The sequence below is a fragment of the Symsagittifera roscoffensis genome, chromosome 4, assembly GCF_963678635.1.
Source record: "Symsagittifera roscoffensis chromosome 4, txSymRosc1.1, whole genome shotgun sequence".
Lineage (NCBI taxonomy): Eukaryota > Metazoa > Xenacoelomorpha > Acoela > Convolutidae > Symsagittifera > Symsagittifera roscoffensis.
Window position 1 is genome coordinate 26,708,179 of NC_087065.1, and position 16,852 is coordinate 26,725,030.

At 37.9% G+C, this 16,852-nt stretch overlaps 1 protein-coding gene across 1 annotated transcript; it reads right to left on the reverse strand.

Annotated features, from left to right (window-relative positions):
* Positions 1–9,325: 9,325 nt before the first annotated feature.
* Positions 9,326–10,199, reverse strand: LOC134844026 (MOB kinase activator 3B-like). The gene has a single exon (XM_063860480.1). It carries the CDS (start codon positions 10,180–10,182, stop codon positions 9,502–9,504), a length of 681 nt encoding a protein of 226 aa, XP_063716550.1. The 5' UTR covers positions 10,183–10,199; the 3' UTR covers positions 9,326–9,501.
* Between the last annotated feature and the right edge of the window lie 6,653 nt (positions 10,200–16,852).

Here is a 16,852-nt window from a genome sequence, read left to right on the forward strand (position 1 = left end):
CGGTTACGCACTTGAAATATCTGACGATCGAAAAATTGCAAGCATGTCTCAGCCTGCAATGAGGTAGGTTTCACTTTCATTCCTCTATCCGCTGAAGCTTCGGTGGCTGGTGCCGTTTAGCCAGCAAGAATCTCTGCCGTGTTACCTCTATGGCTGCCTTCCGCTCCGCCAATCGTGACGCGCGAATAACTGCTGCGTACCTTTTACGGTTGTTTTCTGTCGTTTTGCAAAAAAGGTAATGCGACGCTACTGCTGGCCAGGTATTGGTGTTAACGGTTCAGCTCCTCACTGCCCACTCACTATTTTATCACCTGAATTTTGTTAAATTGTGAGGTTATACTCGGTTTACTGATCTATACAACATTGGATACCTTATACTTGTTTCGAATTTAACGGTTGAAAAGGAATATGAATAAAACAAAAAGCTAGAACATGACGATATAGTAAAACCTGGCTGATTAAAATCCGAGACGAACCGGAGATTGGTAAAACTTTGTAAAACCTGGCTAATTAATATCAGAGGCAAAGCGAAGATTGTTACAAAAAACCTATATTTACAGATAGTTTGTCCCGACCTATGTTCATTTTCAGGAAAACACTAGATGAATATTTTAGCAAACAAATTTAGAGATAACAAAATTTGAAACTTCAAGGTTCCCCAGCTATTTTAAACTTGATCCCTCTTCTGAAACATAAAAATCTGTTTTCACTCTTCAAGCGACGACCAAACAAAATAAAACTTAGAGAGCCTAATCCAAAAAACAGTTGGTCAAACTGGAAAACTCACAATGACCTTCGCTAATAGTAGAAAAAGACGTTCAAATCAGAGAAAACTCCATTACTCAATCCAACGATAAATGCAGCTCAATCCACATTTCCCAAAATAAGAATCAGGTGTTTACGAGGAAAAAAATTATTTTCAGATTACAATTCAGATTAATCTAGCAAGGTAAAACATGTACACAGAAGCGAAGCTGCGCATCGCATTACTTGCGATACAACACAAGAAAGCCGCTAAGCCGGAAAAAAATTGAAAATGTCGTAAACACTAGATCAAAATACATAAAGCTCGTTTTAAAAAAACGCCGAGACAATACAATGTAAAATTAACCTACGAAAAAACAGTTACGAAGCGACGACAAAACGGAAAACACCTTAGCAGAAACCCTTCAAGCCAAAAAATAACCAACAAGACTTAAGACTCATAAAAAATATTAAGTCCCCCTTGCCCTCAATAAACACACAATTATTTAACTTTGTTTGCTTGTCATATAACACAAAATGAGGCCACTCAGCCGATACAATATAGACCGAAACCTATTTAGCCAAAACAAGAAAATGACAAAAAAAAGCTAATTAAAATTCAAAAAACTTATTAAGTCCCCCTTGCCCTCAGAACACCCGCACACACGCACATACAATCTTTATTCGCTTCTCAATAGACACAATATGAGAAAATTAGGTCAATTTACCATAAATTGAAACCTATCAAGCGGAACAAAAAAAAAACTAACCGAAAAAAAAATTGTTTTCATCAAATCTATAATTACGTTTCCATTCAAACAATTCAAAAATAGGACACCAACCCGATTAAATATCAGCCGAAATCATTTGGCCGGAATAAAGTTTTTAAGCGATACAAAAAAGAAACTACACGATGTCAAGGTAAGTAAAATTACAAACAGCAGAAAAATTCGATTCAATTAAACAACTACAATGTAATTGGCGTACAACAAAAAACAATTCTACGATGTGGCAACTAGGCTGACAAAACATAAGCAGACAAATGGTAGGCAGACAGCTTTTTGACACGGAAAATTTTCCGTTTGAAAAAAGTCCTGTCAGCTTAGAACCCAGGCACTTTACCGTCCCAGGCGTATTCGTTACTTCCATAACAAGTGCGATGGAGACTCAGAGAAATTTGAATTTATTATTAACTGAACCTAGAGTTACCATTTCAAAATTTGACCATTAAGTGAATCAAGTTATTCACGGGGGAAAAATCTAGTAACCGATTGCAATACCCTTGCTTATCGCAAGAGTAAATAATAAGATAGATTATTTCAAGATAACTTTTTAAACAATTTTTCTAAAATTGTGTGGTTTTCTTTGCGAGTAAAGGGGAAAGCACAAAACTGAGCTTATAATAGCATTTGCTTAAACACAGGGACGAGAAACACAAGCGAGGAAATGCAAAAAAGAGCTCTGATCAGGCAAAACAAAATAAAAAGATAAAAAACACACCGAAAATGCAAATTCGACCAAAAAAAAACTATTTCAATGTTCCGGATTTGAATCTCCAACTTGTTGATTAGGAGTCTCTCGTCCTCACATTTGCGCCACGATCGCTTTGATGTAAGCTAGTGGCCCAGCTGAAGCAGGATATACCTGTTTCAAAAAATTAACCTTTGAATGTATTGATACCTATATGGGTAATTTTCGAAGTTTCAAACAACGGACACGCAAAACCCTAGAGACTTCCCTACTTAAATAGGGGATTAGCCGTTCGACTAAAAGAGAAAACTATTATTCGCTCTTTCAACTGAATTCTTTTTTAGTTTCGAAAAATGTGAAAAAAAGCACGTGACTTGCATCTTATGCAGAGAAGACTTTCACACCCTGATTTTTATATTGAATTCTTAATTATCAGACTTAGCTGGTAATTTTCGTGAAAAAAAGTTTGATATGTCTACAAAAACGGTTAAAAAATCCACAAAATGGACTTTTGCGACAACCTTATCGGCTTTTCTTTAAAAAAACAGGGTAAAACACATTGAACATGGAAAATCTAAGCACCATGTTAGTTTAATTGAAGTAACAACCTCAAATCATCGGGTAAGTTTTTGAAAACAGAATAGGTTTCCAAGAAACCGGGCAAAACTTCAAAAAAAACTTCTGAGGACATATTTTTTCAAAAACACAGGGCATAGCTAGCCACTTACACAGAAAGATTCGCATAATTGTTTTTACTTCTTTCGGTTCAACCCTTAATCTCCGATTTCGCAGGGTAGTTTTTGAGAAGTCAGTTTTAGAAATTAGGAAAAGGTTAAAACTTTAACCGAATTTAGGGAATAGCCGCTTAACAAGAGATCCCCATGATTTGTTCTTTTGAATGAACGTTCATCTCAGATTAGCGCATTTAAAATTTGAAATGAAAAAAAAAAATCAAAAACGAATAGGTCAAAAATCCCCTTCCAAAACTTTCGAAGGCCGTAGAACGTGGGTAAAATAATACAGACTAGCACAATACGCAGGCACCTTAAATAGCCGCCAGTTCGTCGATTTGTACCATTTTTTTGAACATCGGTTCAGTTGTTTTTGAGAAATGAAAATTCTGCGAAAACATCAAATCCCATATATTTTCATAATACCTGTTGTTTTCAACGTGACCTTACACTAGCCATAGATAAGGCCGCATCATATGCTATCATATTGCATTTGCTCAAATATGATTGAATTAAAGTTAAACCAAAAGTGCCACCAATGAGCACTTTTATTTGCGACTTAGGTTGGAAAAAAAACCTTGTAATAATACACTACGCTTCGCATGTGTAAATATGCATATTCTTGGAATTTACTCAATGTTTTCATTTCATTTTAATTATTTTTACAGTATCAACAGCAGAAACGAACAAGAATAGCTGGTTCCTAGCGCAATGTTCTGAATACATCGAAAAAAAAACGAACAACTAAGTTTTTCAAATTACGGTCGTTTCTTGTGCGTAGTGTGATGAGAGAAACATACACCGGCATAAAAAGTTAGTAAATTGGGCACAATCGTCAACAGTTGTCTTCAAAATTTAAAAAAAACAAGCAATTTCCTAGAAAAAAAAACACTTACATAACGAACAAAAAATATTTTAATTGCCTAAGATACTTTAATTGCCTAGGAAGCGCTAAGCCAAGCTACTAAAACTAGTTTTTGTTTAGCATAACCAAGTTTTTAGCTAGCCTAAAAAACCAATTTACATTTAACGAAGGAATTTTAAACCGGTTTTTTTCGAAATTCTTTCATTGTCGTTCAAATCACGACTGAAATTGCTTTAATATATTTCACTTGACTTATTTGGATGATTAATTGTAATACCTGATTTTGCGCGGAAAAACCAAAAAATGAAGGTAAAAAAAACTTTTAAAACAAGGATAGCCGGTTCCTGTGCAAGAAGCACTGAATGTTTCGACCATATTCATTAACAACTACAATTTTTTTTCCAATTGCGTTATTTTTTTTCTCAATTTCGGTTTGATCAATGAATTCAAAGAACGCCTAGAACTATTTAGTGAAAAAAATGATTACATTTGACAACAGTTTCCACGTGAAATGAATATTTAAAAACATTCTGCTTGCCTTACTTGCTATATATTGGACTATCAAATTTTGAGCCCGACATTCTCGACAAATTTTTTATGGTTTTTTTTTGCCCAGAAGAAGCAGAGCTTCGTGCCATTTGTGATAATTTAAGATATGCCATGCTTCAAGCAAGTGTACATATCGCTCGGATCACGAATGAAAGACCTTGCTGATGATATACCAATCAACCCTGGCCTTTATTCGTAATAACTGATTTAGCTGGAAAATGTGAAACCACAACCTACGACAAAATTTCTTCACATTCGGACAACGAGAGTGCTATCAAATGGAAAACATTTCAATTGCAGATCGGATAAGGAAAATAAAATTTAAATCTCAATGTCCAGAAAAACTAGTCTAAATACTTCTTTTACAAGATTTTTAAATGAGAGGTCACTCACCGCCTATTTTCAAAAGACTCATAAATGTGAACATCAAATTTTTCGTTCGTTTTTATAATTTTCTCATTGATGTGATTACACTTGAAATAGGCAATCATTGCAATTGTGGACAACAATCAGGTTGTATAGACTTCTTTCAAGCCGTCCCTTAATTAACAATATTGCGACCACTCATTTTCAGTTTACATCAAGTAAAAACTACCAAATTACTTGAAAGCCATTCAATACGCTGATAACAAACTGCTTTCCTTGAAAGCCAAGATCATGAATGCGGTTCAAATTAGCTGTAAATTTGTTGTGACAACTTATAACACTATTTCAGAAAATATTTACCAAAAATGAATGATCAAAAGTTCATTTATTTTAGAAAAGTGGGCAAAATTCATGAAGACAAAAGGACTTCTTTGGTAATGAAGATGAAGCAAGACTGCTCGAATCAGGGCGAAGCCCTGAATGTTGCGACTGCCTTTTAAGGTTATGGAGCAGTAATAACATTAAAAAATAAATGTAATGAAATAAAATGAAATTTTTTTTCTATAATTTGAAATTTTTTGTGAAAATCATCCCCCCACACGCCATATAAAGTACAAAAAGATAGATTTCGCTCATTGTAACAAATCAATTATGGCAAACAAGCTTCTTTCAACCACCAACTTGGAACGATTTCTCAGACGGATTAAATCTCCGCTAACGCGTTATTAGCGCGAAACATATCGCGCGTTAATTGTCACAAATTGGCCAAAATAGCAATCTTTAAACACTCATAACTTTACGGGAAATTATCACAGGTGAAATTTCTTTTCAATTTTAAGCTCAGAACAACAACACCTTTCAAATGATATAAAAAAAACTCCGTCAAAAATGGATACTTAAAAAGTCGAAATTTGTCTGAAGAAAAAAACCCACCCCGAGCACAAATATTCCGTTACTTTCGTATCGAAAGTCGGAACAATAATTGGAGGAAAACTATTCGTCAAATATCTCTTTGAGTTACTATTGATCGAAGTCTAATCTATCAGCAGCAAATCAAAAGATTCCTTATAAAATGACGTGTGGTATTAAAACATTGCAATCCATTAAAAAGCATACACAACAACAGCGATATTACTCATAATGAATGCACAAGTTATGACACATTTACTCTGTCCAGCCGTTTTACCCAATGAAACATCAAAGCACCAAATAGTAGCACTTGAGAAACAATTAAGCTTAGTTGTGGGGCCTAGGAAATTAGACGATAAGCAATTTAGACGGATGCTACAAAAACGAAATTAGACGGAATTTATTTTTTACATATCTGGCATTTTAGACGAAAGGGAAAGGGCCAACAAAAATTTTTCTTAAGAGTCAAGTTTCACAAATACAAAAAGAACATAAAATGTCAATACCTATCAGAACAATTAGTTTAAATGAACATCAAATGTCAAATCTGAATATTACAGGAGAGTTTTGAATTGAATAAATTATGCATGATTGATTTGTAAAGTTTTTGGCCACCGAAATTGAACTGTTGTCTACAAACAATTTTATTTTTCTAACGCAATTTGTGTGCAAACAAAGTTAATTTCTCTCACTTTCGTCTATTTTCTCACAATTGCAGTTTTGCAAAACCGTCTAATTTCCTTTTAAGTACCTCCGTCTAATTTGCTTATCGTCTAATTTATCAACCCCCCTTAGTAGTATAAACTAGTTGTAACACCGTATTTAATGCAATTCCGCGTCAGATTTGAAATAAAGTATAAGTGATCGCAGACTAAGCTCTTTTTAGTATGCAAACTAGGATGCGTATTCCCAATTAACTGGACTATTGAAATCATCAGTAACCGCACATTGTCGAAATAAGACTCTCATCTTCAAATAGCGACGTTTAACCATTTCTATTTTTCTTGAGAACTGTTTCAATACTCGATCGACATACGAGAAAAACACAGAGGCAAAGCTGAGCTTCGCTCTACTTGCGATACAAAACAAGAACGCTGTTAATTCGAAACAGAAAATATCAAAAAACTAGATCTCTCGAAAGGAATAAGCCTAAGTTTGAAACAAAAACATTTAAGACTTTTCCTGAAAAAAAACCATCGCGAACTATATAAGAGTCTCAACTACGTTCATCGACTCTTAAACACTAGCCACCAATAAAGCAGCTAAACATGCTAATAGTACACTAAAGGCATCCACAGTAATTTTGCATGTAAAAATGGGCAGCATAAAGCCAAATTATGTTTCAATTAAGCATTTCAAAAAACTGCCAGATATAATGAGTAGGAGGTTTTAAGAAATATAGTTTTAATTATTGTACTGTTGTCTGAAACAATTCGCTTTTTCGGTTGAATTGATGAATTAAAAACGCTATCCGAAATCCGTAAAGGTGCTATCAAAAAAGACACTTATATTTGGGACTTAGAGTGAGAAAAAGAACAGCCGCACTATTTATTACACAACGCTCGCTGCAACTAGCCTGCGTAATAAACTTGATGAAACTGTTTATTAGATTATAGCCCGAATAATAAACAGTGAAAAATGGTTTTCAAATAGTCATTTTGCCATTTAATGAGAGAGCAGAAGCAGTTTGAAACTTTGGACTAAAAATATTCTTCGGAAAGCTAATATTCTAAGCTAGGCCCTCATATAAGTTTCCCCTAGCTTCAAAAATAATACAAAAACTACTCAGCTACGAAATAAAAATTAACTCAGATTTTGGCATTTTACTGTCTAAGCGCTTAACAAAGGTTTTAGTTCTTACTTATGTGAAGGTACACCTACATGTATGACTAGCTTATATCCATAGTTTTTCAACGAAAACTTTTTAAGTCCAACGTTTCAACTGCTTCGGCTGTTTACGGGTATTTTCTCTGACGACCTCTAATTAAAGGCCAAAGGACCCCTTGGGAAATTTTTTTAAAGATTTTTCCATCCTGCTATATTCTACGCAGAGGCGAAGTTGCACTTCACATACACAAGCAGAAATATGACCGATAACGCTAGTGGGAAAAACTGAATGAGTAAAACTTTGAGTCTACATAATTTCTTAAGTGACGCACTCCAATTATGAGTCTATATAATTGCTAAGGCCGCAAGCCAATTAGGACGCATTTGCAGTACCAGTCACTTCGAAAAAAAAAGAAATTCACCAACTAACATGCCTCAATTTCTAGAGCGGACGCATTTTAACTAGTGTACGAAAAAGTTCATTAAAAACATCCGACCCTTCCCAGGTTCTAACACTCTTATTTTGATGCGGGTCTACTTCCCTACCTCTACGCTACCGATCCATGATACCTTGAAGCTAAAGTGCTATTTGTAATAGACGGTGTTAATATCCTTAGCATTGGCTGTACATATTGATCAAAATGGGCACTTTCACAAACAACACATTTTGTCGCAACAATATTTGCGTCGCAACAATATTTGCAACTTAGGTTGGGAAAAAAGAGAGTTCATACTAGCACACAAGCTTTGCTTGTGTAATCAAGTGGTAACAAATCCAAAAATACCTTAGGAAAAACCCTTCCGGCCGAAAAAATTCAAAAAAAAGATCAAGTCTCCTCGCCCCCAAGCAGACACAAACTTTATTCGAGCATTCAATGAAACAGTATGAGGCCACTAAGCCGATATAATGTCGTCCGAAATCTATTTAATGAAAAAAAAAGAAAATAATAAAAGCCGAAACAATCAAAAAATTTTAAGACTAAAAAAAATTATTCAGTTCCCCTAGCCCTCAAAACACATACACATAAAAAATCGCTCGTCGAACAATATAACGCAACATAAAGTTACTAAGCCGATATAATACAGGCCGAAACCTAACAAGCCGGGAAACTTTCGAGTTGAGAAAATTTCAGCCAACATAAAAAGATTAATTCGAATAACACAGATATTTAAAAAGCTAACACGAACAAAATATATCTGTAGCGGTAAATCTGTTGCTATCAAAGGCTTCCAGGAAAGTAGTCAAGATGAAAACACTCTTGCGAACAAAGTTATTTACGGGAAAAAATCTAGTACCTGATTGCAACACCCTTGCTCATCGCAAGGGTAAAAATGCTCCAACAGAATACAAATAAAACTTTTTGAAAAATCATAATCTTAACTTGGAATATGAAGCTCTAATAGCTATGGAAAGATATCATGGAAAAAATTAAACTTCATTTGACTTAAAATTTTGTTTAAAATTTTAAGAGCTTTTGTTTAAAATTTTTATGCTTTATTTTGTTTCAACGATGTACATAAACATCACTTTAAATATTTGTACATTCATTATGAAAAAAACTCTTCGGTTTTCAATGTATTCGGAACTGTCTGAACTATTGCTTCTATTGATTATTTCCTCTCAGTTATCAAAACGTGCACAGCCAAAAACAGCGCTACAAGTTGAACCGTTCCCCCAAAGAGAAATACATAACTGCTCGCTTTAAAAAATTGCTAGAAAAAAATCGTCAATTGAAACCTTTCAATTCTAGTAGCACATATTTTGGTATGGTTCAAAATATGTGCTATTAGAATTGAAACAATTGAAGACCTAAATAATTTGAAGATTACTGACTGCGTTCATGGGCACCTACAAAACAATGGCTGTCAATGAAGAGTTAATTAATCAAACTAAACCAAAAAGGCAGATTACTGATATGAAAAAATTAAGCAGCCTGATACTCGTTAGATTAGATATAAAATTGAATAGAAAATCTAAACTATTTAATTGAAATATTTTTTAAAGAAACTATTCGAGATAGATGCAATAATCTTTTGACTTTATTTATTATCTTTCAACATCGCAATTCTCCTTGGACAAAGTTGATCGGTGACTTTTGCAAGAGGCTCAAACTCTTTGTAATCTACCAGCTGAAACTCTGTTACAAAGTAAACAAAATGTTTGTAGCATTGATTGACATGTGCTTCAGATCCTAGAGACACGATGGGTTCGAAATGATGAATATATACATGTATAAATACCCTATTCAACCTCGTCAGAATTTTTTTGCACAACGCGGGAAAATGCTTTGGAAATGGCACATTCGTTGTTGTCGGGAATTCCTTCACATTGTTGATTTTCGATTCGATCCAGTCCATGAGGTTATTCATATATTCAGGAGCTGGCAGGGCCACTGGCTTCTTATTTGTCTCATCGGCCCAAAAGTATTCAAACTTCGCTCCACCACTCATCTTTGGACAACTTGTCACTGTGCAATATTCGCTGATGACTCCGTAAATGAGGTTCACTCGATTGAAGAAGTCTACCACGTGAACTGCCATCCAATCATTCTTATCTTCTCCTGGTGGAAGCTTAACTAATTCAGAAAAGTCTAATCCAGCCTTCAAAGACGCTTTGGCATATTTATGCAAACTTGAATGACCTGATCCATCTTCAAATTTCTTTTTTGGTCTAAAAGTTTGATCTTTCCGTCCTCGCAACAAATCCTTGATAGCAGACATTATTTCTAAAAAAAGTGATCTCTGAAATCAATTCTTTGAGAAAGTCTTTTCAAAATAATCAAACACATCAGCCAGTAACAAGACGACATACAGTCGGTAGGAAGAAACAAAAAATTAAAACGAAGACAGCCTCCGGACACGACACGTTCGTGTGATAATGTAACATTCGCCCGGAAGATACATATCGACGGATAACAAAACTAAGTCTTAAGACGACTGGCTAGCGTCTAAACAGAGCTTTGCATGTTTTTCACCGTCTCTACCAAGCCAGTACTTTTCGGTGGTCTTTTCTAACATCGGGTCGACAAAAACGTTACTGTTCTCCGGCTTCGACCAGAACGCTCAAATTAACTGAATTACATGCAAAAATAGTGAGCTCGTGGCTGGGTCTCAGTATCCCCAGACCACGAGGTCACTCCTAAAAACAGGGCTACTACTTATTATATTACTATTGTTTTTGTTCAGTAGATAAAAATCATCATCTCCATCGAAGATGGATCAACCCTTTCCCCCAACTCCTAGCACCTCATCCTTGTCAAAACTAATCCAAATATCAATTAAATTCAAGTCAGGACATGACAGGATGCTAAAAGTTCATATAATAGGCTAAAAGTTTCAGTCCCGAAACCCTTCCGGATTTGTGAATCCACTGAATCAAGCTCCTTAAGTTCGATTTCACAATAACACGGAAGGCTGTCTCTTACCCTTCACCGTTGCTCGCAACGGCCTTGCAACTATTGTAGCAGCACAATAGTTGCAACTCGGAACGTCCTCTGCTATTCGTTGTCGTTCTCTTCAATTTCGATTTCTTCAATTTCGATAAAGTTGTTCTCGTCAGCGCAACTAATGTTGTTGTGTTTCTTCTCTCGTTTTTTGTTAAAATGGCCGTTTCAGCATTTCTCAGAAATGTGACGTCATCATTCGAATTTTTGAAATTTTTAAATACTAGAATATTCTAGCCCTCACCGTTTGGCTAAACGTTCCAATAACGCCCTTAGTCAGGGATGTCGAATACTCGGATTTTTTGATATTCGTTATTCGCCGCGGCCCAACTATTCGATATTCGACTTCGGCCGAATAGTGCCCTTACTATTCGGATTCGGCTTCGGCCAAATGTTACTACTCGAACAACTATTCGGATATTTGGTTATTTTCCCAAAAAACTTAGCATAAAAGTTTGATACAACAAATTCTATAAAAAGTATTGAACATAGCATTTTTCAAGTAGAATTGGCTGGGACTTGCGTAATAATGTAAAAATCGCGGGAGTGAGTAAATGTTAAAAATCAGTCACAACCCAGTTTTTCGAGCTAAATCGAGTGACACTATTTAAAAAAGAGACCGTAATTTTAAAACAAGTTTGCTAATGAAATAGAAGTTTGCTTCTACATTAGCCATCTTAAAAAAAAACAGAAAAATATTGTGAAACAAAACAGTAAACCAATATTCGGAATATTCGGGTTTTTTAGCAGTGGACCCTGGATTATTCGGTATTCGGCAAAAAAAAAATATTCGGATTCGATATTCGGATTTCAAAATTTTAATATTCGGATTCGGCTTCGAAGTGCCGAATACTCGGTATTCGGGTCGAATACTCGGATTCGAATCGATATCCCTGCCCTTAGTTCTTAAAAACCACCAATCCGGAAGGCTTACTGCTAAAATTCCGAATTCTGCAGAGATTGCATTTTGGCCATTCTGGTCGAATGTCACATACTCCCCGGACAGTCCGGTCAATGTCCTCATTGAATCGCGCAATGTTCGTAAAATGGTTACAGTGTCATCGAACAGAATTTACAAAATGCACGAAATTACTTTTATCCACGTCACATCGACTCACTGCAGAATATAAATGGCATCATACTACATCACTATAGCCTCCAAATTCTTTCATTAATCTGCACATTAAGGATATGACTTAAGATAAAACATATTTTCTGACTTCCATTGTCAATGTCCCGATTAAAACTTTTTCTCTTAGATTTAAAAGGTGTTGGCTTGCAGGACAGTCCTGCCAGCCAACAAGCTAAAATTATCCTACTATGCTTCTTCCCTTCGGAAATCTTGCTTGTTCCTGAATATTAAAACTAAGAAACTCTGTGGTTAGAAATAACAATGAAACAATCTCCCTCTTCGAGAAGTTACTCAAGTTTTTCATGTCACCACAAAGTGATCAGTCTTCCTAAGTGATTAAAAACAATCATGCAGGCTGGAATGTTTAAATATACTCTTCCCTTAAGCCTTTCTAAATAAATAATAAGTGTCTCTAAAGCCACTTCAACTAAAACCAAAATGCAAATTTATAAATGCAACAATTTCAAAACTCAACAAAATGTTTCAGTTTTCTATTACAACTTGGTTGCTTGGTTTCTCGCTTGAGTTTTTCACACACATAAAACAATTCTGAGTTTTGACTTTTCTTCATCATTCCTTTGTTCTCTGTTTTTTTTCGTCGTTTAGAAGTTCTAAAACTTCTAATTTCTTCTAATTCTCTTTCTTGTTGCCTCTTGTTTTCTCGACCATTCATCAATGTTCCATTTCTTCCTCCTGTGATACTGACTCCGCACTTTCGGTTTCCGTGTCTTGTAGCACATCGTTGGCTATCCTGACGCTGTTGGAAGCCGTCCTCTAACACTTCTGCTCTTCTACCCTCTGTTTACAGCAAGGTAGGGGATCCACGTTGGATTCTCTGTTTCTACAGAAGCTGTTGTGGAGACACAACGTCACGTTTCTCTCCAGATCTTCTTTCAGCATCTCTGCCTTCTCATTTCCACTACGCTCACTCGTCCTGGAAATTCTCTTCACAGCGGTGGTCACTGCATTCCGATGGGTCACGAAAGCTCGCTTGAAAGCTCCTGCCCCAATGTCCAGCTGATATTCACTGTATACTCTGCCATGCTTCGACATATGCTTTTTCGCATACTCGTACAACCATGCAGTCATGCTAGCTCTGAACCATGGCATCAATCGTTTTCTCGCCCATATCTTCTTCACTTCCATCGGAATGTTTAGAACTTTGCACATTGTCTCAAAAAGATCTAAATCTTTTAGACAATCTAATTTCCGCAATTGTTCTCTCGTCGGTGCCTCCTGTCTATTATTTTCTCTCACATGAGCTTCCAGCCATCGTATTGCCATCATAATTCCCACTATCACGATTGTTGTGGGCTGTGATGAATCTGGTAAACCCATGGAGAGCAGCTCTCCAGAGTCCCAGATCAACATCAGATTACTACGCTTGGGATACCACCAGGTCTGCAGCAAGCAGTGGCAAGGAAACTCGTCATGCGTCAACATGATGCTCCTCCAATTACGTTTTCCCGAAGCTTCCAACAATGGTTCCACTTCCATCATCACTCGGTGGATTTCATCATTCTCATCTACTGCATTGTAATCTGAGACAGTTGATCCTCTCTGTTTCTGTTTTTCGAAGTCACTGAAGTTCCCGCTCACATATCCCATGAACTTCCTTCCTAGTATTGACTCCAACTCTTCTTTGGTTCTCTCTGGAATTGCTGAGAACATCTTACATAGTAACTCGTAAGACTTTTCAGACATTCTCGCCAATCTCACACACTTCGGCACTGAGAAGGCTTGATCCACGATCGTTCTTGTAGTTTTCACGTCCACAGCCACGAAATGCACAGGATATCTGCTCTTGCACATTGGAGCCAACGTTGAACCCACCAAATATCGTGCTCCTGATGGTCTACAGTAAGTTTCGCTGTGTCTGATGTTCATCTCCGTTTCGATTGCTTCCCTCCATTTTCCTAGATATTTCTGCTCAGTCTGCAGAACTCCTGGGAATACTTCTACGCCGATGGCTGTGACCATCTCATGTTTCTGTTCTAGATTCAATAGTGACTCTAAAGAACCAAACATGCTGTAGAATCCTAGTGCAGTCACTAGATTCACATCGGTTCCTCCATGGCAATCTGCTATCAGTTCCGTCTCCGTTCTTGCTTTCATCACCACATTTCCAAACAATACTGTCAATTGCTTGTGTTGTTTATCCAGGGTTTTCACACAGTCTAGACCTCCACAAACATGACCCTCTAGTCCACAGACTTCCGCCAGACAGCTACCAGGTTTGACCCAGTCTTCTGGTCCCCAGCCAGGCAACTCCACTTTATCTTCTCCGTTGTTCTTAGAGGCTGTTATCACCACATTATATATGATGTTGAGGTCACGCAGGTTACAGTCTGCATTCAGTTCCCTCTGTACGTCTTGTGTCGCCCGTAATATTGAGTCAGCGTTGGGACTAGGACACCATGATGGCTTCATCGATTCCCACACTGCCATCAAGCTCGTTCTCAGTAATTCATCTGAGAATCCCAACCCAAACTCCACTCTCTTGTCGGATTTTGGTACTGAAGGTGCAGTCACCTCTTCTTCCAAGACCAATCCCAATTTGGCCTGTGGATTGTTAACGCTCTTAATCGTTACAATTCTGGACGTCAAGAATCTTAGTAACACCGCCTGCTCATAATCAAAGAAGCAATCGCGTATGTCTTCACTCAGGAAAGGATTGTACGCTATCCCTATAATCCCGGATACGTAGCTATATGACTTCTTCTTGATCGGTCCACAGTATTCACTGGATTTCGGCAATGCTCCCATAGATTCTTTAGTGAGTCTCAACTCCTTGTTTGAGAATCTCCTGATCTCGTCTATCTTTTTCATGGGTTCCAATTCTTCAGGTTCTTTCATGTTCACCCTCATCGGTTTACTTTGCTGCATCTCCAGCATTGCTAGTAAAAACAAGGCTTTCGTTCGCTCATCGCCTTCCCTCAACATTTTAACACAAGTGTTTAATGCAGGTACTGAAATCTGCTCTATCAGGAATCGAATGAAACAGAGAGCGTCTCTCCGCTTCGCACACGCTACTGCTGCTCCCTCCTGGACTATCAGATCCCTCAGATTCGTCATAAGGAAAACCTTTTCTTCTTTTGATCTCTTTCTTTCTTCTGAATCATATTCTTCGCGAGTCAGTCCCATCATACACCAGGCGAACCTGAGTTGTAACTCTGTCCTTACGTAAGGTACTGCTACGAGAGCATGTATTCTTGGCGTAGTCCTCATTTCTTCCTCGAAATACGTCAACACTACTGCTTTCCATGGAAGGCTCACTAACTGCTCGATCGTTTCCGCCTCTACGTCAGACGACGCCAAAGTTCCATACGCCTTCTGCTTGAGGGTGGTGCCTTGCAACATCATTTCCAGATAACCCTCCATGGCTTTTTCGTCTTCCAGGGCCATTACATACCATCTAGCCGAGTTTCGGTATTCCAACATCTCCATGTATCCACCGGTGGGTTCATCTATCGACACTGTCTCCGACACGGTTAGTCGGTTGTATTCCACTGGTGTTAGTTGTCCTGCAACACTTCCCTTTCCATGATTCATGGGAGATGGCTTGAAGTCCCTCATTTTGCTCTCTCCACATTGGCTGAGTATTTCCATTTCTAACGTTGCTCCAGTCAGAGTGGGGTCACTCCTTTTGGATTTATAACCGGTTGACTTTATCCCCGCCATGAGAATGGGTGGCACCATCGCTATATCGGTTAATATTCTATCTGTGCCAGACAATTGATAATATCCTTGCCCCAAATCCATGACTTCTTCGAATCGCTTCCTTTTCGCTGAGTTACCAGCTTTCATCGATATTTCTGAATCCACTTTCGTCTTTCCAATTCTCCTCGGCATCACTCTGCTGCCTAACTTCATTTTCATCGCATTGATTTTATCAATCACCATTTTCGATCGCATCGTTCCTCTCCTGGTCCTTGACAGGTACACCACCTCTCAATCGTCCTGCGGTGTCATCTTGATGGGAGAATTCGCTTCACTCTCATCAGTAGCTGAGTCGATCAATAACTCACTCAGTCTTCCTTCACACTCATCAAGCTTGTCAAGTACTTCTCTCATCAAGGGTTGATTGAGACCTGTTTTGAGAATGGACTGGGTCCCATAGCTCTGAATCACAGTCCAGACTTCTTCCATGAACGCCACTCTGTCCAGCTTACATCCCGTCCTACTCTCGTGGTCTCGGTGATGTACTTCCCATTCTTCTTCGGGCAGCAAATTCCGTTTCATTTCCTCAAAGGCTGACGGAGGCTCCAGTGTCGAGATGCCTTCATCTGCTGGCTCAGTCGTTTCCAACGTGTCTGCATTATTCTCAAGATCACTGAAGATATTGAAATCCAGGCTGGATGTTCCTCCTGTCGATGCCCTGTCGTCTTCCCCACCAGCTTGATCTTGTTGCATGGGTTCTTCCGTCTGACGACTTCCACCCTGTCCGTCATCTCCTTCTGACTTATCCTTGTTCGAGCTCGATGGTCCTTGTTCGTCATTGTCAGCTTCTTCCTGGAATCTCGGTATGAGCAATATACCGGCTGATTTATCTTCCTCTTCTCCATGGACCACTTTGATTTCTTGGCAACCAAAGGGTGCTAGGAAGGTTCTCGTCTGCAATATTCCTCCCACTTTCATCTCCTTTTTCACACTGGTCAGGATTAATGAGGCTTCAGGCAATTCTGTCCTGCCTCTCATTCTCATCGGAGTTAAGCCTAGTTCCTTCCATTCCTCATCAAATCTTCCAGGCTTGGGAGTAGCGGCGTTGCTTATTCGCCTTCTCGTCGCTTGATCCGTGTATGCAAATCGTGTGTAC